Source organism: Zeus faber, assembly GCF_960531495.2.
Source record: "Zeus faber genome assembly, chromosome: 8".
Lineage (NCBI taxonomy): Eukaryota > Metazoa > Chordata > Actinopteri > Zeiformes > Zeidae > Zeus > Zeus faber.
In genome coordinates, this window is record NC_137195.1 from 16,022,304 (window position 1) to 16,048,511 (window position 26,208).

At 45.4% G+C, this 26,208-nt stretch overlaps 3 protein-coding genes across 8 annotated transcripts in view; all 3 read left to right on the forward strand.

The window, feature by feature from the left end:
• arhgef1 (Rho guanine nucleotide exchange factor (GEF) 1) overlaps nt 1–17,544 on the forward strand; it is a 47,623-nt gene extending 30,079 nt beyond the window's left edge. Inside the window, exons 1-25 of one of the 5 annotated variants that reach the window (XM_080005885.1) lie at nt 1,080–1,458; nt 1,544–1,573; nt 2,721–2,832; nt 3,276–3,351; nt 3,531–3,560; nt 3,997–4,200; nt 4,658–4,799; nt 6,804–6,965; nt 7,757–7,947; nt 8,786–8,932; nt 9,232–9,314; nt 10,182–10,307; nt 11,965–12,079; nt 12,395–12,495; nt 12,642–12,716; nt 12,831–12,906; nt 13,311–13,478; nt 14,216–14,303; nt 14,392–14,499; nt 14,641–14,693; nt 14,805–14,948; nt 15,055–15,180; nt 15,629–15,813; nt 16,344–16,448; nt 16,566–17,544. In XM_080005885.1, coding sequence (XP_079862011.1) covers nt 1,439–1,458; nt 1,544–1,573; nt 2,721–2,832; nt 3,276–3,351; nt 3,531–3,560; nt 3,997–4,200; nt 4,658–4,799; nt 6,804–6,965; nt 7,757–7,947; nt 8,786–8,932; nt 9,232–9,314; nt 10,182–10,307; nt 11,965–12,079; nt 12,395–12,495; nt 12,642–12,716; nt 12,831–12,906; nt 13,311–13,478; nt 14,216–14,303; nt 14,392–14,499; nt 14,641–14,693; nt 14,805–14,948; nt 15,055–15,180; nt 15,629–15,813; nt 16,344–16,418 — 2,637 coding nt within the window. In that variant the 5' untranslated portion in view covers nt 1,080–1,438 and the 3' untranslated portion in view covers nt 16,419–16,448; nt 16,566–17,544. Of the gene's footprint in view, nt 1–1,079; nt 1,459–1,543; nt 1,574–2,720; nt 2,833–3,275; nt 3,352–3,530; nt 3,561–3,996; nt 4,201–4,657; nt 4,800–6,803; nt 6,966–7,756; nt 7,948–8,785; nt 8,933–9,231; nt 9,315–10,181; nt 10,308–11,964; nt 12,080–12,394; nt 12,496–12,641; nt 12,717–12,830; nt 12,907–13,310; nt 13,479–14,215; nt 14,304–14,391; nt 14,500–14,640; nt 14,694–14,804; nt 14,949–15,054; nt 15,181–15,628; nt 15,814–16,343; nt 16,449–16,565 lie in introns of those variants that run through there. The other 4 variants (XM_080005881.1, XM_080005882.1, XM_080005883.1 and 1 more) reach the window with 4 other exon arrangements.
• A 102-nt stretch (nt 17,545–17,646) lies between these two features.
• On the forward strand, nt 17,647–24,172 carry cd79a (CD79a molecule, immunoglobulin-associated alpha). The gene is made up of 5 exons (XM_080005164.1): nt 17,647–20,208; nt 20,473–20,826; nt 21,823–21,938; nt 22,111–22,176; nt 23,794–24,172. The coding sequence occupies exons 1-5, from the start codon at nt 20,169–20,171 to the stop codon at nt 23,920–23,922; spliced, it is 705 nt and encodes a 234-aa protein (XP_079861290.1). The 5' UTR covers nt 17,647–20,168; the 3' UTR covers nt 23,923–24,172.
• Nucleotides 24,173–24,553: 381 nt separating this feature from the next.
• lipeb (lipase, hormone-sensitive b) overlaps nt 24,554–26,208 on the forward strand; it is a 56,286-nt gene continuing 54,631 nt past the window's right edge. For both annotated transcript variants that reach the window (XM_080005380.1, XM_080005383.1), the window contains exon 1: nt 24,554–24,690. In XM_080005380.1, coding sequence (XP_079861506.1) covers nt 24,603–24,690 — 88 coding nt within the window. In that variant the 5' untranslated portion in view covers nt 24,554–24,602. The remainder of the gene's footprint in view (nt 24,691–26,208) is intronic.

The following is a 26,208-nucleotide window of genomic DNA, read 5'->3' on the forward strand; positions in this document are numbered from 1 at the left end:
GAGACTTTTGAGTGTGTTCTAAGGTTGTTTCCAAAAACATTTAAAAATTAAGTGCTATTGCTATGCTCTGTGGCCAGCTCTGCACAGAGACGGTGTAATGGGGAGAACATAAGTTAAAAACAAAACGAAAAAAAAAAACTACCATAGCAGGATGGAGGCCAGCGGATGAGATGAAACGTAAGCCGTGATTGGAAGAAGGCATGAGGAAGAGGAAATGGAAAGAGGGGGAGAAAAAAAGATGGAGTCGGCAGTGCCACGCTGGCAGGAAGCCTCATTTTTGGCGCTGTGCCAAGTGAAGGGAGCCGGGCGTGGAGGAGGAAGAAAAAGGCCACTGTGTTATCAGTGCCGGGGCTGTGGAGGAGATAGAGGAATAGAGTGAAAAGTGTATCTGTCCTTGACCCGGCGGCCAAAACACACAAGCCGTCTCCTATCTCCCGCATCAAACGAGTCTGACGGGAAACAAGAGGAGGCGAGGAAAGTGAGCGGACGACGGTCCGACTCCATCTGGTCTGAAGGGGAGAAAGCGAGGGCCCAAGACGAAGCAAGCAGCAGAAATGAGGGAGGAGACCCACGGGAGCAGCCGCTCGGGCGTTTCACCCGTTCAGTCACTTGAGATGCTTCCAAAAGCCTCAGCCCTGCATCAAAGAGCTCGTGAGACTCCTCCTGACGTGGTCGGCTCTGTCTCGCATGTACAAAAGGATCAATTCAGTTTGACTCTATTAACACACTCAGACAATCGCGTCTCTATTCCCTCCGCTCCTCCACTTTTCCACACCCTCTCGCACTCGCTCACCCCGGCTCCCCCTCGCCCCCACCCGTCCGCTCCCCCACAACACAGTGACCTCAGCCCGTCTGCTTCCCATTGGTCCCGCCGACAGGAGAAGGAAGGGACCAGAATCCCTGATAGGATTATTCAGGGGAATCCCGGGGAAAGCCCTCCCACCCTTTATGTTCATAGCAGAACACAGGGATCTGATTTCCACCGTCTTGCCTGCGTGTTGCATCAGACAAAAACACAGTTAAATAGTCGTTTCCGCCCTGTCGGGGCATTATTTGACTTGGGGATTCCTTGCAGACAACTATCGGAGAGAGAAAGAGAGAGAGATTTTTTGGCGCAGTTTCCTGAAGACTTTTTTTTTTTATTTTGCAGATCATCATTTTGTTCATTTTTGCAGCTTTGAGATTTGTTTTTCGCTGTTAGTGCAGTCAGAGGTGCAGGGTTTGATGCGTCTCGTATTTTTTTAGATATTTTTTCTTTTCTTTTCTTTTTTTTTTTTCTCTTTTCTTTTGTGCAAATATCAGAATATGTTCGATAGCTTTTGCTCTGAACACAATAATACTACAGCCAGCTTTGAGTTGGACCGGGAAAAACTCAGTCGCTTCCGATTTCACCGACCTAAAACAGAGTTAAGAATCTGTGGGGCGAGGGAAAGGAAACATGCTACCTAGAAGAAAGAGGTGAGTGACGCCGCCAGGTGCCTCACCGCCGTTTCTCTCTCTCTACCCACCCTGTCTCACCGTGTGCCTCTCTTCCTCTTTCTAGGCCGACCATCGTCTCGGATGAGGACAAGTGGTGAGTAACGCATTCATGATCTTAAAATTGGTTTGCATTCTTTTTCCTTCCTTCCTGCGACGGTGAGATGGTTTGCAGGGCCAGGTTTGCTCGTCTCTTCAGCTGATGTTGCATCTGAATCTGGGTGTGGCCGCCTCACAAGTGTCAGAAGGGGACCGCCACACTTATTAATATTAATCTAAGTGCTTTAGTGTCTACGACTTGTGAAAAATGTTTAAGAAATGAAATTGAAGTGTGTTGCAAAATTTAAAATGTAGAAAGTATGTTTATTAAGAGCTCTGTTCTGCAGTAATCTTGATTTACGTGCATGCGTGCCTGGCCTTCTATTTTGCAACTCTGCAAAAATCTTTGACACTCTGTGTTTCACATTCTCCGGGGATCAATGACTGCAAAACCTCAGACGAAAACACTTTTTAAAATGGGCTTTTGTGTTGGCCCTCAGGAGTCTGCTCCTCCCACCCCCCTCCTCCAAAAAAAACAAAAAACGACTCCTCTTTTCTCTCATCCCTCCCTCTTGTCTCTCTGACAACCTCCATCTCCTCCCTGCAGCGTCTATCCTCAAGCTCCTCCTTCACCGGGCTTCTGCCCTCCTCCTCTGCCTCCGATTCTCTTATCTGATTTTTCTCTCTCCTCCCTTTCTAAACTCCTCCTCCTCTGGACAGTCCTTCATTCATCTTCCATTCCTCATCTCATCTGTTTGAAAGGGACCTGTTATGCTCCTTTTTGCACAAGTTAAAATAGGTCTCGGAGCGGTCGGAAGCCTCTGTAACACCACAAAAAAAGACAGAAAATAAGGAAACGCATAAGAGGCCCCTTTAATCATTTATTTGATGTCTCTCTCATGCTTTCCATCAGCCTTACTTTATGGTCTTTGTTTTATTGAAATGAAAATGTTTCCTCATTAATTTATGCGCCAAATGACGTATGACTTGAAGATAATCCACCGACACGCACCATCCCACTGACCAATATGCTCTCATACTCCGCTGCGTCAGACAACGTCAGGCCATCGCAATGTTTATCAAGATCTTCGTCACAATACCGTCGAAGAAAAACATTCAATCCATTTTCCTTCACCACACTTTACGAGCACAGATGGTGTTTGTTAAAGACAATCCCTCTCTCTTTCTCTCTCTGTCTCTCGTAGTCAGTCCATCTTCTCTGCCGTGGCCTTCTACATGAAGCAACTTGGGGTGAAGACCAGAGCTGTGGACAGCAAGAAGTCCAGAGGCGGCTTCTTCAGGAGGCCTCTGGGAAAGGTGAGCCCTATTAGTAGGAAACTTGACAGATTGATGTCCTTTCAATATTTGAAACATTAACTTATTCAATAGGCGTAATTCGTATTCACCGGATAACACATTGCACATACTTATTATGATGTCATGACTTTTTCATATGTTGCAGAGAACACGGCTTTTGCTTCTGCTCTTTGAACAAAACTGCAGGCAGGTTAAAATGAATTACAAACCAGGCATCTTCACAGCTAACTTTTAATGAACAGATTAGTTTCATCAACTTATCAGATGGACATTCCAATTGATTTAAGAAAGACAGGGGGAAAAAAAAAAAAAAAATCCAATGACTCTGTTGAGTCATTGGATCAGGCCCAGGCAGTTACGGTCACAGGTTTGTATTTTAGTTTGTTTGTATTTCCGAGCTTTTTTCTTTTGACTGAACCTTCCTGCTTCCGTCTTCTTTTCAGGCAAAGAAGGACGAGTCCACCAAGACAAAGCCCAGAGGGGGGTTCCCCGGCATCCCGAGCTGGATTGCAGGCACCAGTGCGTAACCACACTGAATCACTGAGCTTAGGAGAGACATCCACTTCAAAAATTAATTCCACATAGTCCGTTCCATTTTGATAGTGATGCCATCATATTTTAGGTCTCTCAGGTTTTGATGTGTAGAATGATGACCTGTGTATGAGAACCCTGCTGTCCTCCCTTCTTTCCTACTACAGCCGAGGTCAAACCTAAAACAGAAACTGAAGGTACCAGCCGCCCCCCGCCCCCCCATCTATCCTTAGAATAGTCCCACCCGTACTAATCAACAGATTTGCATGTCTGCATGTTCCAAATCAGTCCAAGGAGTGAATGCGAGTGGGGTAGTGTTTAGTTGATTTCTGCATCTCACGGTTTTAAGGTGCACCGTATTGTTTTGGATTCGCTGGTGTGATGATGAACTGACAAAAACACACACTTGACACGCACACGTCCACTTGCACGGCCATTTCAACTCGTGTAGTGAACAGATGTTGCCCTTTCTCCAAACTAATCCCTTCCTCTCACCACAGCGACCCTGATTTCGCCAAACCCGAGTATCCCCTTCTCTGCTTCTCTGTAACTGTTTTATATTGTGCTCTGCTTCCCAGTTGCTCCACTTTTCTGACAGTCTCCCGGTGCTCCTGTTCCCCCCTCCCTCTCTAGTGGACAAGGAGAAGGTGAGCCAGGAGCGTAAAGGCAGCGGGCCCGTTCCCTCCAGATGCTGTCAGACCGAGCCGGCGCCCCCGTCCTTCCCCAGCAGGAAGTCCGGCTCCAGCGGGGGCTCCACCTACCTGCCCGGGCTGGAGATCACCGAGGGCTCAGGGGCAAACACCAGCGCCGCCACCAGCCCAGACTCACACAGCGATGGTAAGCAGGATGGGGATGAATCAGCCATAAGATTTCCTGGAGGGGAAACACAGGTGTTGAAAATGAAATAAAGAAAAATATGTACTCCTATTACACAGTTGTTATTTAATTTTAGGGCCATTCGAAAGCAGCAAAAGAAAAGCAGGGTTGTAAACTGGATGCATTTTCAACCTTCTAAAATGAGCAACTCGATGTCAGGGTGTCTTGTTTCCAGGATTAATTATGGGAAACAATTAAACAAAAAGTAATTCTTACCCAAATGATGGCATGGCTATGAGCGTATTACAACAGCTCGGATTAGTCTTATTATACAATATCACTCACAAAAGGGAATTGATTAAGAACATGATCCAATGATGGCCCTACTGGCACTATACCTACTGTATGTTATGCACACATAGGCTATGTATTTATAAAGAACACAGCGATACATTAAGTCCTGCTCACTGTCCTTTAGGCTTGCCAATCAATCGCTTAGAACCACCGCCCTCGTCAGAAGGGGGTGATGCGTCCCCTGTCGGTCTGGGAGTGGGGCTGTCCATTGGCGAGCCCTTTTCACCCAGCGAGTTCCCCATAGAGGAGAGCCTGGAGAAAGACAGGTGAGCGAGATGGAGAGAAATCATATGAATCCTGTACAGAGGGAGGTCCCTGGGTAAGTCGGGCTTAAGTAAAAAAGAAAGAAAGAAAAAAAATCTCTAAATTGCTTAAATAGAAACTAGAAGTGCTTACGTCAGAGGTTATGCTGCAGAAAGTGTCAGAGGGGGACACTATGGGGGACCGTGGGATTTGTGTCTCTTGTGCTCAGGCTGGGGGAGTGTGATAAAACTCCCCCAGTGGTCTGTCCCTGCTGCGTGCTAGCTGCTGTCCTGCTGCCTGCTAGCAACCTAACATGGACCTCGGAGAAGGATCCTAACCAAGTGAACGGGGACCCTCTTCCTTCCCTCTCCCTCACACCCTCTCTCCCTTTACCTCCAGACTCGACACTCTGTTGGTTTTTTCTTGTTCTATTTCTCCATTACCTCTCCTTTGTGCGTTCTGTCATGCTTCTTGTTATGTTAACAGGCATTAAATTGCATTGTTTTTTGCATCAAGGATTGTTTTTTCGACTCTATATTTAGTCAAGTACTTTTAAATTAATACATCAGTGAACTCTGAAGAAGAAGTTACATTTTTTAATTGTCTGTGGGTTTTATTGGTTCGCTTTTTATAGCATAGCATCACTTTAGTAAAGCTTCCTAGATAGCGTCTCAGTTTAACACCAGTCAAAGGCTCGAGGAGGTTTATGGATCTGGAATTGTAATTGCTGTAAGGCTGTAAAAGCCATGATGGCTAACCGTCTTGGTATCTTGTTACATAATGTGAAATAAGTCTAGGCTTATTTTTGCCAGCTCTCGTATGTGCTTTTGTGCGTCCAAGCCAGGTGTCTGTGTGTAACACAACTGGGGTGTGTGTGTGTGCGTGTGCGTGCGTGTGAGTGCGTGTGCGCGTGTGTGTGCAGGTGTTTACATGTGACGCCAGGGCTTTAGCGTTGTCTCTGTTTTGCTGCTCTGTCAGTGGTAAAAAGCATCTGTTCGGTGTGCGAAACGCTAAATGAGCGCTTGCATGTCGGGGCTACTGTTAGATTGCACAGCAGGTGTGAAGCACTTTTCGGTTGTGTAACCATGTGATGTCCCGTGTTTTTGCAGACTGAAGACAAGGTTGGTCTCCACGCCTTGACAGAGGCACGGACGCACGTCGGGCCTTACACTGATCTCACACACACACACAACATGCATAACTTACACATAACGCACGTCGGCCATGACACATAGTCACATGCCTCATACATCCAGTCACGCCCTCCTCATGCCAATTCGCACACAAACACGAATATGCTGCATGGATAAGTGGATAAGTATTGTAAACTTGGTTGTATAATTAGTTTGATGATATATGTCGAAAAGCTTATGGTTAGAGAGCTGCAGTGGTGGTGAAACTGAAAAGCTGACGAGCTTAATGAGCATCATCAAAGTTGCTTTTCTAAGTTCTGTTATATTCACTGCGCAGGAGCTTCAAATTCTTATTCTTATTCTTGTGACTGTACAAACTGAAAGATCAGCTTCTGATCAGAAAGCTCGATAAGACCTGTAGCCATATTATGACATGTCTCCATAATATAGTCCACTGTCTTATCCATATGCATGTCACACCGCATGCATATTAACCCTTCTCTCATCTCTCTCTCTCTCTCTCCTCCACATGGATTTCGTTTTTCCCATTGTATTCACCCTTTTCCCTCATCCACCACGTTGGACGATGGTCCCGAACTCCCGTCAACCCTCCCCTTGCTATCCCTGTGCACTTCATCTGCTCCGTCCTCACTCACTACCGTCCTCACCCTTTCATTTTGTGTCTCGCTGCCGCCATTTTCTTTTACCTTATTGTCTGACGTGCTGGCGTCTTTGTTCCCTTCACGCGCCTCCGTTTCCTCTCCTGACTAACGTCCTTCCTCCTCCTGTCCGTTTTCCTTCTCCTCCCGTCTGCCCGTCTCTTCACTCCTTACCGACCTTACCTTACCCTCCCCCGTCACTCGCCCCCTCTCCCGCCGTCCCTGGCTGCAACAGGAAAGTGGGGCGCAGCGAGAGTGCACGCGTGGACCGGCACTCCGCCCGACGCCGCGCCTCCTCCCGGGCCAAACAGTCTCGTTCCCGTAGCGACGTGGACCTCCAGCCGCCCTCCAACACGGCATCCTCACCCACCCCACTCTCCCCCCAGCACCCCCACCCGTAAGGCAGACGTGACCCTCCCACCCAGAGGCGGGAGAGACGCACAGCGGGGACAGACGGAAGACTGACAAACTCAGACCCGTTGACAAATTCATTCAAAACTTAAACGATAAATTGAGAATGAGAGTTTGAGGCACAGATCTAGCAAGGTCTGTTGAAATTGAGACGGCATGACATAATGGAAGCATTTCTGAGTAAAAACTTCATTTGGGGCCTAAGCTGGTGAGAATTTCCCAAAAGGAGAGCATTTTTTTTTTTTTTTTTGCCACTATCCAATTTGAATGGACAGCTACATGCCAAAACACAATTGACTGTTTGGACGGGCTGAGCATTTGATTGTACAATAATTGACTGACTATTGACCATGAAACAAGTTTGTCTTTAGTAATTGACCTGAAGTGTGAGGTTGGGAGTGAGTAACAGTCCGATACCTCACTCATTTCATTAAGAGGTCAGACATTTTGCTGAAAGGGTTAATTCTCAAGTGAGGTCAATATTGACCTCATGGTTAAGTGTTAGTGGCCAGCCGATCATTAGGAGCTTCTTTACTTGCTGTTGGTTAAGAAGACGGTGTGGTCACAAGGACTTCCTAGATGGGGTTCAGGTTAAGGTAGTTTGTAAACCTGGTTGTAGCTCAAAGAACTTAATGCTTCTTATTACATTTAACGATTGCGATTTTGGTGATAGTTCACCGAATCACAGGTCGAGGTCCTTAAGCGGGCCTTACGCGAGTAATTGTCCAGTTCCGATGCATCCTGTGTCCACACTCACAAGCGCGCTCTCTTCCGCAGCAGCGATGGACCGCTCTTCGTTCTCGAAGGTCCCGGCCACTCCCCCACAAGCCCCTCCCCCCAACTGGAGGAGATGGAGCCCCGTCTGGCCGAGCTGGAGCAGGACCCCCCCAACTGGCGTGGGCTGGCGTCCTCCGACGCTCTCTCCCATCTCAGCAAGAAGGAGATGAAGAGGCAGGAGGTCATCAACGGTGAGGAGACGATGGAGCTGCTCGGTGTCGCGCAGACCCCGTTCAGATCCAGCAAGAGATCCAGATTGTGTCTGATGAGATAAGGCCACCTGGCTTCAGAGCTGTTTCACTTCCCTGCTAAATATGCAAATGACCATGCTGTTGTGTCACCTGTAAGACACCCTCAGGGGTTGGATCTATTTTTGGCATTGCTACCATGTCCAGCTGGAGCTGTTTGCCCTGAATATTATCCAAACCTTATCCAGTAAAGAAAATAATACATTTAATTTATAATGCGCCTTTCGCTGGGACCAATCTTAATGTGCGGTAGTACTTCCAGTTGAGTGGAGTCACAGTCCCAGTTTCTCATGAGTGATTAGATACAGTACTTCCACTTAAGCAGATGTCTAAAAAGAACAAAACACCACATTTGACGACACCTCAGAATGCATGTCGGATGCCAACACATCTGTATTTACACCAATCCTGACGGGTCTAGACTGCATCCTTAGTTGTTGCTTGTTTATTTATAAAAAAAAAAAAAAGATGGCCTGCCACTTTTTTTATTTTTTATAATTTTTAATTTTTTAAACAAGTTCAAGTACTCATGTATGTAGTCATATTGGATATGGATTAGAACAGGATAGTATAAAGCTTGAGTAATAACTACAATAATAGTTCACTGACTTTGAAAACCCAGTGTGTATAATTGTCACTTTCAGTCAAATATACTCACTGCTTTAAGCGGCATCAGATAAAACACAAAATTGTGACCAGGGTCACCTTTCACTTTTTAAAAACAAGATGGATAACATTTGGTTTGCATGTGCGCCGCTGACCCTGCCCTTCTCTCTGGCAGAGCTGTATGCAACCGAGCACGCTCACGTGCGCATGCTGAGCGTCCTGCAGACTGTCTTCTCCAAACCTCTGGAGAGGGAGGAGTTCCTCACCAGCACCGAGCTGGCCACCATCTTCCCCAGCCTGGACGAGATCATAGAGATGCACTGTGAGTAGCGGGAAGAATTCACAGTTAGCAGAAAACTCTGGTATTTTTTTTTTCCCCCTTATACCTTATTTTTTGGTCATTTGGAGTCAACCCGAGTGATTGGTATCAATACCAGAGTTGTCCTTTAACTAACCCCAGGTTGTACCAAATTTAGTATATTTTTGCTCAGGTCCACAATAACTCATGACGGAAGTTTAAAGGGCAGAGCTGACACAACTCTCAGAGCTGGCTTTTGTGTTTGTATTTTCCCTGCCTGTCTGTGTGTTTGAGTTTTCTATCGTCTCTACGTGCCAATGCAGACGCCTTCTACGAGAATCTGAAGAAATTGCGTTTAGAGGACGGCTTTATCGTTAAATCCATTGGCGCCACACTGCTCAACCGAGTGAGTCCCTTTTATTTGTTTTTACACTCTAAGTTGTATTTTGTTGATAGTATTTTGTGATTGTCATCCCATATCAGGCCTGCATTCAACACTGACTTCAATCCTCTGGGAACACATACACATTTTTTTCAGGTGTTGTAAACTACCTGATATGATAGTCTAATAATGTGTCGAAAAAGTGTTTGTTATTTTTTAATTTGAATACAAAATAATTTATAAAAGGACACCTCTGCCTGCCTGTGTGTTTAAATCGGTCCTCGTCTCCCTTTACTGCGCTCGACTCCCTTTACTCACAAGAAGGGAGAGTAAAGGGAGACGAGTACTATCTGTCCCCAGCCCTTGGAGGGTTGATGCCAATGACTTTCCACAACATTAAAACCACTGACAGGTGAAGTGAAAAACATTGCTCATCTTGTTCCACTGGCGCCCGTAAAGGGGTGGAATATATTAGGCAGAAAGTGAACAGTGAGTTCTTAATGTTGATGTGTTGGAAGTCTTGTCCCTCTGGTCCTATCCCACAGAAGAGCTACTGTAGCACAAATTTCTGAAAAAGTTAATGCTGGCTCGCTCAGATCCTTGCGCTGTCCCATTTGTCCTGCTTCCAACACATCAACTTCAAGGACTGACTTTTCACCTGCTGCTTAAAGTATCCCACCCTTTCACAGGTGCCATTGGAATGAGATGAGCCATGTTATTCACTCCGCCTGTCAGTGGTTTTAATGTTGTGGCTGATCGGTGTAAAACAGCATGCTGTTAGCTTTTGTCCACCTGTATCTGATGCATCTCATTTCTAAGTCACATCTCCTCTTTATTTATAATGTATTATTTTGGCTAACACATTGACTTCCTTCCTGTGCTTTGTTCCAGTTTGGAGGTCCAGAGGGAGAGTGGTTTCAAAAGCTCACAGCCCGATTCTGCAGCCACCAGTCCTGGGCCCTGGACCAGATCAAGAGTCGGCAGAAGAAAGAGCCGCGCTTCAATGCCTTCATCCAGGTGACATGACAAACACATCTCAATGCAAGATAAATAGGCACTAGTGTATATACAGTATATATCCAAATAGGCAGGTGCAGATTGACAGCCTCACACATACACACTAGGGCTGTTATTGGCAAATATATTATTACTTACTAATTACTTAATTTTATGTTACATTACGTATTCCATATTGCAATCCACATATTACATGCATACACATGATATAACAAGTAAATACAGTATCGATACAGTGTATGGATACAAATGTATTTATGCAATTATCTAATCAGTCGTGTGGCAGCAGTAGTGCACTGCATAAAATCATGCAGCTACGGGTCAGCAGCTTCAGTTAATGTTCACATCAACCATCAGAATGGGGAAAAAAATGTGATCTCAGTGTTTTCCACCGTGGCGTGATTGTTGGTGCCAGACGGGCTGGTTTGAGTATTTCTCTAACCGCTGATCTCCTGGGATGTTCAGTCTCTAGAGTTTACTCAGAATGGTGAGGAAAAACAAAAAACATCCAGTGAGCGGCAGTTCTCCGGACGGAAACGCCTTGTTGATGAGAGAGGTCGACGGAGAATGGCCAGACTGGTTGGAGCTGACAGACAGGCTACAGTAACTCAGATAACCACTCTGTACAACTGTGGTGAGCAAATAAACATCTCAGAATGCACAACACGTGGAACCTTGAGGCGGATGGGCTACAACAGCAGAAGACCACGTCAGGTTCCACTGCTGTCGGCCAAGGACAGAAAGCTGAGGCTGCGGTGGGCACAGGCTCACCAGAACTAGACAGCGGAAGACTGGAAAAACACAGCCTGGCGTGATGAATCTCCATTTCTGCTGAGACACACAGATGGTAGAGGTCAGAATTTGTTGTCAAAAGCATGAATCCATGGACCCAACCTGCCTTGTGGAAATAGTCCAGGGTGGTGGCGGTGGTGTAATGGTGTGGGGGATTTTTTCTTACCACATTTTGGGCCCGTTAATAACAGTCGATCATCGCTTAAATGCCACAGCCTATTTGAGTATTGTTGAGGACCATGTGCATCCCTTCATGGCCGCCCGCTTCCAGCATGATAATGCACCGCGTCACAAAGCAAAAGTCCAGTAGAACACCTTTGGAATGTGATAGAACGGGAGATTCGCAGCATGAATGTGCACCTGACAAATCTGCAGGAATGGCATGATGCAATCATGTCAACATAGAACAGAATCTCAAAGGAATGTTTCCAAATTTTTGTGGAATCCATGCCAAGAAGAACAGAGGCTGATTTGAGCGCAAAGGGAGGCTCTAGTTAAATGGGCCCTGTACCAGGGGTGACTGTACGCCTGTTGCTTGTCAGAGCAATCAACGAGCACAAATTAAATCACCCATCCCTACACACATACGGGAGGAGCCCTTGTCATGACATGTTTCTATCTGTTCCGGGCTTGTTCCATCTTGCCCACTCACTTCAATATACTGGTACCTTTAAACACCATCGGTTGTGTCTCTGTGTTGGAGCGCCCTCAAAAAGCCACTCGAGGTGGCGTGTGGCAGGCGGAACTGCCACACAATTATATAATATCAGATCAATACCGATAAACCAATACTTCCAATACCAGTATTTCTACCAGTCCATCCACCCCTAATACTCTTACACTCTTTGTTTGTGTGTGGACACAGGAGGCGGAGAGCAAGCCCCAGTGCCGCAGGCTGCAGTTGAAGGACATCATCCCCAATGAGATGCAGAGATTGACCAAGTATCCTCTGCTGCTGGAGAACATTGCAAAGAGCACAGGTGAGTGTGTGTGTGTTCGTGCACTTGAGTGCATGTCCTTTCTCAAAAGTACTTACGGGGATTTTAAAGTAAAACTGGAGCTATAAATTATGACTATTTTGACTTTTTGTGTCCATATACAGTACATCATAGATCAGAAACCTTTTGCGAAAAACAGACAAGACAAGTTTCCTATCTTACTTATTCACACCGGCAAAACAGTCCATCAATTCCTGCCTGTTTTCTCATTTTCCAGTCGTGATTTACGCTCCTTGTAGAGAGCCCGGTTGTGTAAATCTCTTTATCTTCATTCCTATGTGCCCTGTCTCACCACAGAGGACGCCGCAGAGAAGGAGAGCATCCAGCAGAGTGCAGAATGCTGCAGGAAGATCCTCAACCACGTCAACGAAGAGGTCAAAGTGATGGAGAACCTGCTGGTGAGAAAAGCGCGACTCATCACCTTACACGCTGTGCGCACAGTGACCGGCTGCACCGCAGAGCGCAGGGCCGTTTATATTGCAAACTTCAAAGAACTCAGGATAGACATGCTGGCTGACTGTTTGGGGTTTGTCTCACCCTCTAGACGCTGAAGGACTACCAGCGCAGACTGGACACTTCGGGGCTCAAGCCCAGTAATGAGCTTTACACTGAGTACAGGGTGAGAATGTCTTTACAAACAATCATTTGACCCAAGATTTTTTTAGTTTAAAACTTCTGCTCTGATTGTCTCCTTGTTTTGTCTACTACTTGTCTTGACACTATCTATCTCTAGAACATTGATTTGACCCAGAAGATGATGATCTATGAAGGCCCACTGACTTGGAGAGTCACAAAGGAGAAAGCTATCGGTAAAGGATAGCGCTGCATGCAGAGACTTATTGTTTGAAATTGCCAAACATACTGGAAATGATAAGCCACCACATTAATGATTCCTCTAATCGAAGTTGAGCAGCTGAATACATCTTGGATGCCTACTCAGTCTTTTGAACCAAGTGCCTGCTGCTAGAATCAGTGATAATTTAATAAAAGTATGTATGTGAATGAAACAGTAAGTCATTCACATGTTAGAATGTAAGTCAAGAAACAGCTGCGCATCTTAGGACATGTTAAAACTACAATTTTGAAGTAATAAAAACAGATAAGTTTTTTTTTTTTTTTGATATTTCCTATTGGTTTTTTAAATTTCGATTGAATTATTATTTCCCTGTGCTCCTCCTTTTTTTTTCCCCTCCCACCGCCTCCACCTCTTCAGAGGTTCAGTGTGTGCTGCTCGGGGACCTGCTGGTGCTGCTGCAGCGGCAGGATGACAAGATGGTGCTCAAGTGTCAGAGCAAGAGCAACATCGCTGTGCAGGAGGGCAAGCAGATGCTCAGTCCCATCATCAAGCTGGACTCTGTGTTTCTCAGGGAGGTGGCGACAGGTGGGCCTCAAATCACCGGACACAAGTGTGGGGGGGCGGGGGACAAGCTGCTCGGCCTGGTCGGCTCCATTACGGGCTTCAACTCACACTGCTGCTGTTCCAGATGGAGCCACTCTTCTGTTTTTATATGTGCTACTCTATTTCTACTGAATGAATAAATGTTTTTTATTGGCCATATGTCTCTCCTGACCAAGCACATCTTGCACCTTCATTGCACCAATAAGGGTTGGGTGGTGACTTCAGCTGTCACAATTATTACATAATCGTCTAGTCGCAGCTATTTTGACCAATCATTTTATCAAACCGTCCGATGCCGCGATTACATCTTCACGTCCAAATTCAAGCGGAATTTCAAACCTAAGTTAGAAATCCGTTGTCGAGTTGAGATATTATTATGTACAATAAATAAAATGTGTAGTAGGTGCATTTTCATCAGTTCGGTTGAGGCAAATGAACAGTCTACTAACCTGCCTTTTTATATTCCGCTGTTCAAAGTCAATAGTGAGAAATGTGTTATTAAACTATTATTTGAATATTCCATTATAGTGGCTTAACACGGGGAAAAAATATATATACAATATTTGTATAACAATGAATTGCAAACTAAAATGTCAATCGTGACAGCCCTAGTCATGAAACGGGCACAGTTGATGAAACTAAACCACCTCTGTTTTAGAGCTAATAATATTTAAAGTCGTGGACTCATTTTCACTTTTCCGTTCTTCTGTTCGTGGCAGACCGTAAGGCCTTTTACGTCATCTTCACCTGGGACAGCGGTGCTCAGATCTACGAGCTGGTGGCGCAGTCTCTTGGAGAGAGGAAGACGTGAGTTTTGGAGAAACGAAGGGCGGACGTTGTTTGGTCCCGACGGCGTTCCGTAGACGGAATTCTAACCTGGTGATGTTGTGTGCAGCTGGACAGAGGTGATCAAGACGGCGGTGAACGATCTGAAGCAGAGCGGGGCCCCCATGAAGCTGGTGTTACCCCCGGGAGCTGGAGCCTCCCCGTTCAGCCCCTCAACGTAAGTCTGTCTGTCTGTCTGTCTGTCTGTCTGTCTCTTTCCACCAGTACTCACCTGTGTCCAAATATGTAATTGGTCCCTTCTTTGCTTTTTTTTTTTTTTGCTTTTTTCCTCTCTGTCTCTCGCTCTTCTTTTTCTCAGGCTGTCTGCACCTTTGAGTCCCACTGAAAACGGCGGTTTAAAAAGCAGCAGCGGTAATTGAACTGTCCCATTCGACACATTGGAGATTTTGAAATAGGAAGCTAGTTTCTGCGGTACTTTTTTGAAAACTTTGTGGCTAACTTAGGCTTTCCGTCCATCTGCAGTGCAAGATAAGGACAGCCTGACGGACGAGAAGTCTGCAGACCCGCGTCACTCCCTCATCGACTACCTGTCAGACTTAGGCTTTGACCTGATCGGCCACTCCAACACCGTCCAGGAGAGGGTGGCCAACGGCGCACTGGATGAAGGTGAAAACGCCCTGTCCTTTCTTTATTTCTCTCACAAAACGACTGTTTATTTTCTCTCCACTTCCCCTTTTAACGCTGATGAATTTGATCTCGCCTCCCTCAATAGTCGTATCGCTGAAAAGGCTGCTGGTCGGCAGCATCAGCCTCTCAGAAGAGTCTCGGCCGGACGAGGCGAACGGACAGGACGAATCCGAGCGGCTTGATCAAGACGCAGACGGCTGCCTATCAAGAGGTAGATCAAAGTCGTTCTAAACCATTTTTATCCGTCCAAACTAAATAAACAAAATTTGTGATTTTGCACCAGATCCGTCAATTCAACAATTTCCATCATTTATTGTTTTGCATTGTGCTTCATTGTGTGTCAAGATCCTAGAGGAACAACGTCCAGTCTGATTTAGGTATCATCAAGCCCTTGTATCATCTTGCCTTTGCAGATCTTAAAAGAATCACGCTCAGTATGAGCCAAGAAAACCTTTGCAGTTTTGAAACCTCTCACAGGAAACAAGCACAGCCCATTGAGTTGTGTCCAACCAGCAGCGTCGACTGGTTGTTGCCTGGAATCAAGGAGTTTTGCGGCACATCCAAGCGTGTGAACGTGCCAAAGCGCTTTCATGGCTCCGTAACTTTGTCTCGTTGTCTGGATCGCCTCACATCTCAACCAGCGGGTGTCTTGTCCCCAGAGGAGAACCAGCCCGCGGAGGGCGGTGCGGAGGCGGAGGACAATGCAGGCGGAGCAGAGGCCGGAGGGGTGAAGCGGGAGGAGGACGGCGGCAGCATCAGCGCTCCCCTGGTGCTGTCGCAGGAGCGCCTCGAGGAGGTGTACAGGAGGCTGCAGAACCTGGAGGAGAGCGTGAGGAGGCTGCAGGTAAATGGAGAGAGATTGGGAGATTTAAAGGGGCAGATGAGAAGGAAAACCACAAGGAAGCCAAAAGAGCGATGTTGAGAGATGAGAATAGATGAGGTGTGGATGGAAAGTGGGCGCCGGGGTCTGCGCCGGGGCTTTCACCCAGGATAATTTAAGAGGATCTGGGTAGGCTATACTTTGGACAGATGAGGGCCAAAATGGCACCAGAGTGAAACTAGGGAACAGAAAAAAACACTTAACCACTGCTGTTGTCGGGAGCTTATAAAATTGCCTTGTGAGATTGGACTTCACTGACAGTGGCCATTATGTTCACCGTTGCAATGGGATGTGTCAGAGGAGCGATGAGGGAGGCCGAGGAGGTGGCAGTTGGTGTGGGTCTGTCATTGCACAAGGTGTGTGTGTGTGTGTGTGTGTGTGTGTGTGTGTGTGTGTGTGTGTGTGTGTGTGTGTGTGTGTGTGTGTGTGTGTGTGTGTGTGCACGCTACTTGAGTTTATAATTTTTTTTTTTTTTTCCTGCATGTTTGTTTCAGATAGTGGAAGAGGAGCACCATAAGCTCAACAAGGCCCTTTCCAAATTCTCTCTGGAACGAGGCAACTTCCAGTGAGACGTGTGCATGCTGCCTATTTGCGTCAGGGTGAGAGAACTGCAAGAAATAACCTTTTCCAATATTCGTTATCCCACTTCACCTCACACAGGCTGTGGTATCTCTTGTTTAATTACTATTGTGTTTTCATCTGCCTCTCCTCTGTAGTTTTCTTATCGGCGCTGGGTGGGAGTGTGAGGATGCGTTTTGGAGGACTGCCTGGAAAATTCCCTGTTGACACGACAACTCATAAATCATGCCTGAACCCTCGCTGATTCACACTCTCAGAAGGTTGACGCCAACCAGGACATCGGTGTCCAGCGGAGGAGGAGGGCTTAGTCCGCAGTGCAGTGGTTGAGTGGCTAAACAGGGAGTGTGTGTGTGTGTGTGTGTGTGTGTGTGTGTGTGTGTGTGTGTGTGTGTGTGTGTGTGTGTGTGTGTGTGTGTGTGTGTGTGTGTGTGTGTGTGTGTGTGTGTGTGTGTGTGTGTGTGTGAAGAAGGTAGATGAAGAAAGAAACATCATGTTTTTATGTGAGAGGATGGTTTTATAAGCAAGTGCCAAAAAAACAGAGTAGTTTTGCTGTGAGCTGGATGCTGCCTAACAACAGATAGGGATCGGCTTGTAACACAGATACACACACGCACACCTGACGTGAGCACACGAGGATATCTATATGCGTAGTTTGTCGGTGCCAAGAACCCTCCTGTATGCGAGCACTTTAGAGGGCAATGTAGAGTAGACTCTCAATCTTCACTACTATTCCTGTCTCTTCCGTAGCACAGTGGAAGTTCGTTCAATTCCATTTGATTGGAAAACATGATTGAACACTTGAGACGAGCCCAAAATCTTTGCAGCAGGTAGTCGGCCCCGACCGTGGATCGGATGCAGGTTTAAAGGTGTGTGCGTGTGTGTGTATGCGTGTTACAAAGCGTTGTTTTGGAGTCATCATGCCTTTTCTAATTTGCATCCAATGAATTAGAAACAAGCGTAGAAAGGCAGGGCGGTGCGATAACCGATCATGTTTGTGGTAGACTTGTCTGTATTTACTGCCTTTATTTATTAATCCGAGTCTCGTTGGGTTGATAAGCAGCGCCTCTGTCAAAAGAAGGATGCTGCGTTAAGAGTGAGGAAGCGAGAGAGGGGGAGAAGGGGAGCGTTGGAAGGGGGGGAGAGAAAAAAAAAAAAAAAGGCAGGTGCAGAATGTGGAGATAAGGTTGAACGGGGTGAGGCGGGAGGGTCGGGGCTTCCTGGGGAGCGTGGGATGAAAGGGTCATGGGAAGGTGTCTGGAAATGGGTAGATAAACATTTTCACCACGTGTTCTGACAAAACATGGAGTCAAGATGGCGCTAGGGTTTGTATTATATGCTGTTGGAAATGTTATTCGTGAAATACTATATTATTCACTTGTAGCAATATTTGTATCAAATTTGGACTCGTGTTTTCTGCAGGAGCTGATTGTAATTATTAAGGTGTAATTTTTAAGAGTAGTGGCATTGAACTGTGGCCGTGCACACAGGACCAAAGACAAACTATGTACCGCTAGATCCTCATACTAGCTAATATATTATAAATATATGACATAGCTCGTGTCCATATTGGCATGTCACGTGTTGCTGATTTGAGAGTGATGGATCCATATGCAAGTCTACAGATAGTGGCCTCTTCAAAGCTCAGCATGTACTTAATTTGGTCACACAGCAGATATAGGTCGGAGTCAAAATCATTGACAATATTAATATTATAATGACTATTAATTTAAAAAAAAAAAAAAAAAACGAAAAAAAAAAAAATCATCTCACCCGATGCAAAGGTTTTCCCTGGCAAAAAAACCCAACAAAATACCGTAATGAAAATAACTGCACAGAATCGACTTGGGCCAGGGCAGAACGACTGCAATAATAACCTTTTACCGCATTGAACTCGACGGAATAAAAACATCTTGTGCCGGAATGAGCAAACCGGACCCAGAGCGTCGAGTTGGATGAGGACACTGAAACGAAGTTGGTCAAAGTTCTTCGGCAGTGGAACTGTAGACTTGCTCTGTCCACACTCTCGCAGTACTGTAATTACAGTCGTTGTGATCTCTCTCTAATGTGCATTCAGCACATATCTGCTCGCTTTGCCCCAGCTAAACCCCAATATACAATTATGCAAATGATCATGCCGGTATTTGCTTGACTGGCACAATGTGCTTTGTCCCAGGTTGTCTTGTATCCGTTGTCTTTGTCTCTTCCTCTTACTTTTCCAGCCGTTGTCGAGTTGAGATATTATTATGTACACTTAATTTGGGAGGGGGAGGTTCAGCTAACAGTAGATCTGAGCCGCCTCTCCATTTTGTTTTGACTTGAGATGTGTGTTTAGTAATCCTATTAGCGACGCACACGTCTTGTTCCCTTCCTACGGTGTTCCGATCGCCCTTCCCGCTGCACACCTCCGCTCCCTGCGTCGCCGTTTATTTAATTTGATTTGCTTGAACGGGTCGGGGCTGGGTTTGTGCTATCGCTGTACGTTCTGTTTTACAAAGACGCCTATGTACCGAGCATTCGCCAAACGGGGAGAGAGAAAAGACGTGTCCATAAAAGTGTTTTTCTGTAACTAACACAAGCTTTGATACTTTCTGCAGTGAGATGGGGCCATATTCTAACCAAGTGCTAATTTGGGTAAGGGCTTATTCCTAGCTGTGGCGATCCAACTTGCCAATAGGATGAGGTTAAAGAGATAATCTCAGCCAGGGATTTTTCACCATTGAACTGCAGTGATCAGCAGTGGGTGCCCCGTTAACACCAGCTTCCAGTAATACCTCCACTCGTCAAGCACAGCGCAGGGAGAAGGACTACTAACACAGTGCTTTCTCTCCTTTCATTGCTTTTTCATGATGTATCTTATTTTGAAATACATAAATGTATAGAAAATGTATTTATAGTTTGGTGCCTTGTGATGATCGGCTGTTTCGTTTGGGGGTTTTTAATGCTTCATTCTACAAAAGAAAGCATTGCTATTTACAGGGGTTGGATTTCATATAGGAATACAAAAGATACAAAAGCGAACCGGTAAAAATTGAGAGAAAATGTAAGAAAAGGTAATAGCGTCTCCCATATTCTGTGTTTCTTTCCACATTTATAACTGGGATGGGATGAGTCTTCGCCGAGTTTTATTCTTCTATCCAGTGCTCTGTACAGATTAGCTCTGATCCATGTTGCAAGCTTCCACCATTTTGTTCATAAAAAATAGATATGCAAGAACTATATTGTGTATTTGGGCTTTGATTTTTATCTTGTAAAAGGCTTTTTAATGTATACTTAAGAACAATTGTGGTACGTTTTTTTTTTTTTTTTTTTTTTTTTTTTTTTAACTTTTTTTTTTTAATAAATGGGGGAAATTAATGTTTTTTTCCATTTTGTATGACTATGAGCTGGAAACACTTTGGGTAGATTTGTTTTTAAACAGATATAAACCTACCTTACTATGATCAAAATTTCAGCTTTAACATTAAATGGCCAAACATTTATGTATTTTTGTTTATCCATAGTCTACAGAAGGTTTTGCCGTGCAAATAGATGCAGTAGTGGTATTCTCTTACTTTTATGCAAATACTCCACTTCCTCTACTAAATCATTCAAGCGTGTATCCTATGAAAAGACAAAAACAAGGTACAACTGTGTTGTATAACGACACTCAGGACTTACACATCTACAGATGAAGACCATCTCACTGTGGTGAACAAAAGGTTATTTATTGGATTTCCCTGGATTGCACAGCTGTGAGGAAGATGGTGGCAGTTAGAATATTTGTTTTGTACAGCATTGTTTGTAAGTATGGTTTCTTTGTTGAACATTGAAACACAGGCAACTCTCATTCTAAAAATTACAATAAAAAAAACCTAGTTCTGCAACTCTGACACATTACATTTCTTATGTGAAATGATATTTGGTAATTGTTTGCATCTACATACTGAAATATCCACTCTTTTTAGTTTATTTTTCGAGTTTTGCTCTAGTGAATCATTTAACTCTATCATTCATGGGAGTCCAAGATGAAGACAAAGCATCATTGTCCTTAATTGCTCTCTGTAGTGGATGCTGTGAGTGGCAGCATTTATCTGGAGGGAGACAGGCCGTCTGTCCGGGTGCAGCGCTCCGACACTGCCACCCTGCAGTGCTGCTACTCCACCGATCGCAGCGATGTGAACTACGCTTGGATCGGCAACATTCACAACATCAACGGCACCAAATACCCGTACATAGTAAATGTTACGAGCCATCGCGTGGAGAGGAACGAGATGCACACCCCTGCCGGTGTGAGATGCCACGTCCTTATCATCAGGGACGTGCAGCCCGGTGACAGTGGGCTGTACCAATGTCACCTCAACAGCACCGCCACCCCCAAGGTTTCTGCCCTCACTCACGGCACCTTCCTGCAGGTCTACAGTGAGTATGGACATGACATCACAATTGTTGAATGAACGGATCTGTGTAAAATGTTGACGATGGGAAGCCAAGCCACCGACAGTCTGCCAGACTCCAACTATAAATGATGCAGCGATTAGATCGCACTGCTGTTGAACTTACACAGTCAACAGTCTTAATAGGTACTTTGTATCATAATCACCACTATAAAATCAGATGACTTGTGGTTGTATTTAACCCCGCACTCAAGTAAAAGTGACTTAACGTGCATTAGACGATGACAGGACCAATGATGGATGAAAAAAAAAAAAACCCAAGGGCAACCAAGACATCTGAAGTGCAACAGCAACTCAAATGTTTTAGCCAGGGAGGCTGGGAAAAAGCTATGCCTCATGAATGGATCATGATCACAAAAATATTAATTTTACAGTTGTTGTGGGTCCACATATGTGTGTTTATTGTTGACCTGAAACTGATTCTTGTCGGTCTGTGCTGGAGGTTCTGACCTCTCAGCCGCTACGTTTCCTGTTCTGGCTGCTATCCTGGAGCTCGTGTTCCTGGGAAGTGTCAACTCCAACAAGTAGGGTTCTGCAATACAGCACAAGGGTTTGGTTTGTTTAGAAAAACCTTCAGAGTCAGCCCTCCCACCGCTTGCTTCATTAGAGATGGGTGGTGGAAAATGACAATCTTAGTACTGTATCATGCGCTCGCTCATCACAGGCATATTACTTTTGGGCCCATTTCTCAATATTTACCTTAGGAAAGAATAGGAAGTGATAACTGGAATGCATTTTTGTTATTACGGGGCACATAAGCATCTCTGGCTAAAGGCTACTTAAGTTGAAGCAACTGCATATCAACCTATTTTCTCAAGGTAAAATTAGAAAGTGTTTCATTGATGTCAACAAACATTTGCACTAAGAATGTATTTGTGGATGGAAAAAAACAAAGCAAAAAAAACAATAGTGTTGCTGCTACTTTATATGCATGACTCCTGAACTGTGTCTTCCTACTTAGAGCCGGTGGAAAATTTCCTAAACATTAGTGAGAGCACCAAGAACAAGATCCTGGTTGCGGAGGGAATCACACTTTTTCTCACCTCACTCCTGCCTGGGATCTTTCTGCTCTGCAAGGTCAGAGAAGAAAATAAATAAGACCACCCCACCCCCCACCCCAAGAGATAGGCCGTCTGCCCTTGATGATAAACATTGGTTGCTGTCTTGTATCACCCTGTGTGATGGCAAAAACTCAGGTCACTATGCAGAGGTCACTACGCAGCACAACTTACTTCTTCTCTTCTTCCAGATGATGAGTCTCAATCACCTGGAGAACAAAAAGAAAGTGCAAAGGGAAACGGAGAACATTTATGAGGTAAATCCCATGTGTCACTACCTCACCCACTCTGTCATTCCTTCTCTATGTCCAACACGAGAAAGAAGGATGGCGGTGGATCCAAATGAATCGCAACAATATGTCAGGTGAAGTGTTATTTGTCTGAAGACAGCCACCGGGAACGAAATATGCGTGAGCTTCTTCATCCCCGTATCGGTTTACGCTGTGAGTTTCAACGGTTTGTGTATTTATTTATTATTAGGGTCGACTACAAAATGCGGGAACCCTATTGTTTTTGTTCAGATTATTCTTCTTATTCTCCGCTGAAGATGCCCAGCACTCAGAAACCGTGAAACGCGAAGACTGATGACTGTACAAGGTTGATGAACGTTGGACCATATCTGTAGGAGGCATTAAGGGAAAGGGGGGGGGGAAGCGACGTTTTTCTGAATGAGCGAAGAAACCGGAAGTAGTGGAGCAGAAGGCATCGTGAAATCACGATCCAATTTGGTGTATATGAGCAGGGTATGACTGAGGTGCTGCGTTGCGCTTTGTTTTATTCTCCTTAAAGCAAAGTGCAGCGCATTGATAACCATGTTTAATTTAACTGTCTTCAAATTGATCCCATTTTTGCCATTGGTGCAATTGTTGCAACGACCCTGGACCTTGGACCCTGGCCTGCAGCTTTTTTTATTAGTATATTGTGCTATTGTTATTGTTGGGATGTTTATTATTCTCTGACTTTTTCGGGCATAAGGTGTCAGGTGGAACGGGACGACCGCGAGAGCTACGGACACGGTTGAGGTGTCGTTAGAACCGGGAGGTCACAGACATGTCGTGGTTCACGTTTCATCCAAAATCGATCCACATATGGAGCAGAAAATAGTAAAAAACCGACAAAATCTGAACTAAAGTAGCCAAACGTCCGCGCTTCGACACGCCAGCGTTCGAAAACCTCCGATCGGGTAACGGAACGAGATGAGTTTAAGAATAAGACGCTTTCTGACGTCATCATCCAATGTACTATAAATGTGCAGGTTGTGGCTCTGAACGTCCATGCGTGCCGTGTGCAGTGCATGGTGTAGACTCCCTCCGTAGTGGTTAGAGGTTACAAACTAGGCGTGTGTGTGTTTATGTACCGTCCCACCTTGTTAAAGTCTGCAGGGCCGTTCAATTGATATTTCATCTCTCTGACGTTCTTATCAATGAAGACATTGTAATCCAATACAACCCTGTGATAGATGCGGCGTTGTGGTCCCCCTTACTTTGCCGGATTCGAAGGAAATTGGCGAGTGCATGATGAAGTTCATATTTTCGGAACGAATCGTATTGATAGTATACTGAAAATTGGAAACGGTTTTCCGGTTTCATGGACTAGAAACCCATCGAAAAACTTATATGCAAAAGAACATTAATCATCAGAAACTCGTTAGAACGTCGAGGCAAGTCCACCCCACTGTGACGCCCGTGAAATTGTAATGAGGAACCTAAAGACGCCAACAAATTTGTCACTAACGCGACTAAAATGGACCCTGTGTAGTGCTACAGGCACTAAAATGGACTGTATTGCTACAAGCAATAATAATAATACTAATTATTATAAGTATTATTATTATTAATAATAATAATTGTCCTTTTTCACCACTCCTTGTCTAGGGGCTAATACTAGGGGACTGTAGCACTCCCTACGACCAGATCCATCGCTCACAGTGTGAGGGAACATACCAAGATGTGTGTAATGTGAAGGACGAGGGGGAAGAGGAGATACAGGTGGAGAAACCCTGAAACAATGGAGAAATACAGGTTGAACAAAAACAACAACAACAAAAAAAAACAGTTGAGATTCTCTTTGCCTGTCTGATGGGCCTTTCTGAGACTTGGGAATACTTAGAATTGCTCTGAAACCACATGCTGCCGCTATCCATTTAAATGTAAAGATTTCTTGAAAGGAAATGTTAGTATTAGCTGATGAGATTTCATCTTTGAAAAAAGGGCTTTAAATGTATGATTGCATTCTCACGTGTGACACAGTTAACAATATTATCCTTGGACGCTGGATGAATAAAGCTGGAGAAAACATGGGTTTCTGCATTTTATTTGTGAATAAAAGTTTCACATCACTGGGCGTGCCAGTTTTTTCACTAGCACTCTTTCAATTCTATATTTTTTTTTAATTTATTTTTTATTCTGCATTTGAGGGATAAACAAAACAAGCCAGTTAACATGTATGAGAACTACAAGGCACATTACGCGAACACAACTCACCTGCACGCCCCCACACGCAGGCGTTCTGTCGCTAACCCACCAGAGGCGGGACCCGTCCTCCCGGATGCCGCCCCATTGGCTAACTGAACATTAACACGCGCGCCCATTGGCCCGAATGCGTGTTGTGGGCGCGGCCACGGTTCCACGCAGGTAACCGAGCGGGGATCCGCGGGCGCGTCGACCCCGGGGAGCGGGCGAAGATGGCGTCGGGGAAGAAGAGCGGCAGCGAGGGCGACGCCAAGTCCGTGAATGGAAGACGGTCGTCCAGGCACAAGGAAGCGCCAGTCGGTGAGCCCCGCGGCCCGGGTGCCCTTTGTTTGATTCACGGCGAGCGTCGCCGCAGCTAGCTAGCCGCACGCTCCAGCGGCTAGCCCGGCGTCCGACTAGTTGCCCGCCGCGGACCCGAGCCGCGGCGCCTCTCGGCACTTTTTATTTCACCGCCGTTGTAGATTTAATGGAAGCGGTTCCGAACAGTTTGGAATTCAATCTAGACCGCGGCCCGTGAAATGGTCCCACGCCGGTGTTCTGTCCACCGTGTTGTACTTTACCACCCCCCCTCCCCACTCCCCACAACAGGAGTTCGAGCGCTGTTGAAGTTCAGTCGTCACAGTGAAACGACGTCAAACGCAACGCACACCTCACTCGACGTAACTTTCTTTTGTTTTTGTTTTACTGGGCGCTCGGCGGGAGCGGCGTACAGCAGGGGGTATCTGTATGCCATTGCATCCGAGACGGAGTTAATCTGCAAGTATACTCTATTTCCAATCCCCACCCTGCAATGCCACCAGTCCCTCTGACCAATCAGGCACCAAAACCATTTGGAATAACTTCGTCCTTCTGGGCTCTGTCGAAGGCGCCGCGCCTTTTTGTTGAACACATGTTGTGCCTTCGCGCTATGATGAGAAACAGATCGCTTTCAGTGTGGTGCGTTGAGTTTCTTCCAATGCCCTTGTTCTTCATTCCCCTTCAATCAAACCGTGCAGTAACATTGCCGAGACGGTTGTAAATCGCTGTCCACGAACAAGTAAAATGCATGGGAGACGGGAGGGGTTTTAAATGGCGTGTCCCCAAATTTGTTGTTCACTCCGAGGCTTCTCACAACAAGTTAGTTAGCCAACATTCTTTGGACATTTGGCGAATGTTGAGGGGTCAGGATCGATAAGCAATCCGATGAAGGATGGATAAGCAAAAACGAGTTTAATTCTTGGTTTCTTCTGTTCCCAATATAATTTATTGATTATAGAGTCTGGAGTATTAAACCAAGTTACTGTTTGTTGTGCTCGGTCATTGAAAATATATAGTTTATTTTTGGTAGTATGTTATTTTCACTGCGGCTGTCCTGCCAATTAGTGAGATGAGTAGGTTGTTCCTTTGAGTGAGGTCGTCTTCAATGGAATTGAGCAATGGAGTAAAGTTAAGGGTAAACAAATTTGACAGATTGGTGGAGATATCAATACCAAGGTATGTAATGTTGCCTGTTGTGGTGGTTAAGGGACGTTTCTGGGTTACTGCATTCCAATCTCCTCCACTGCGTGGTAAGACCATGGTTTGTTGTCCAGTTTATTCAATAGTCTGAGATGGCAAAACAACTACATATAAGATTGAACACTTCAGGTAGGGGTGATGTTGGGTTTTCTTAAATATAACAATGTCATCTGGATAGTAACTAATTTTGTGAACAGAGTTTCCTGTTTGTATGGTAATGATATTACTCTTTTGATGGATGGCCACCGGAGGGGTCCAATAAAGATTGCGAATAGGAAAGGAGGGCGGACATCCTTGTCTTGTGCTACATTGTAGAGTGAA

Excerpts from the sequence above, each read along its gene's own strand:
- cd79a (XM_080005164.1), top strand. The coding sequence starts at position 20,169 with ATGGTGGCAGTTAGAATATTTGTTTTGTACAGCATTGTTT. Across the intron at positions 20,209-20,472 it reads TGTTTTGTACAGCATTGTTT|TGGATGCTGTGAGTGGCAGC; the intron begins GTAAGTATGGTT and ends TGCTCTCTGTAG. Across the intron at positions 22,177-23,793 it reads AAACGGAGAACATTTATGAG|GGGCTAATACTAGGGGACTG; the intron begins GTAAATCCCATG and ends CTCCTTGTCTAG.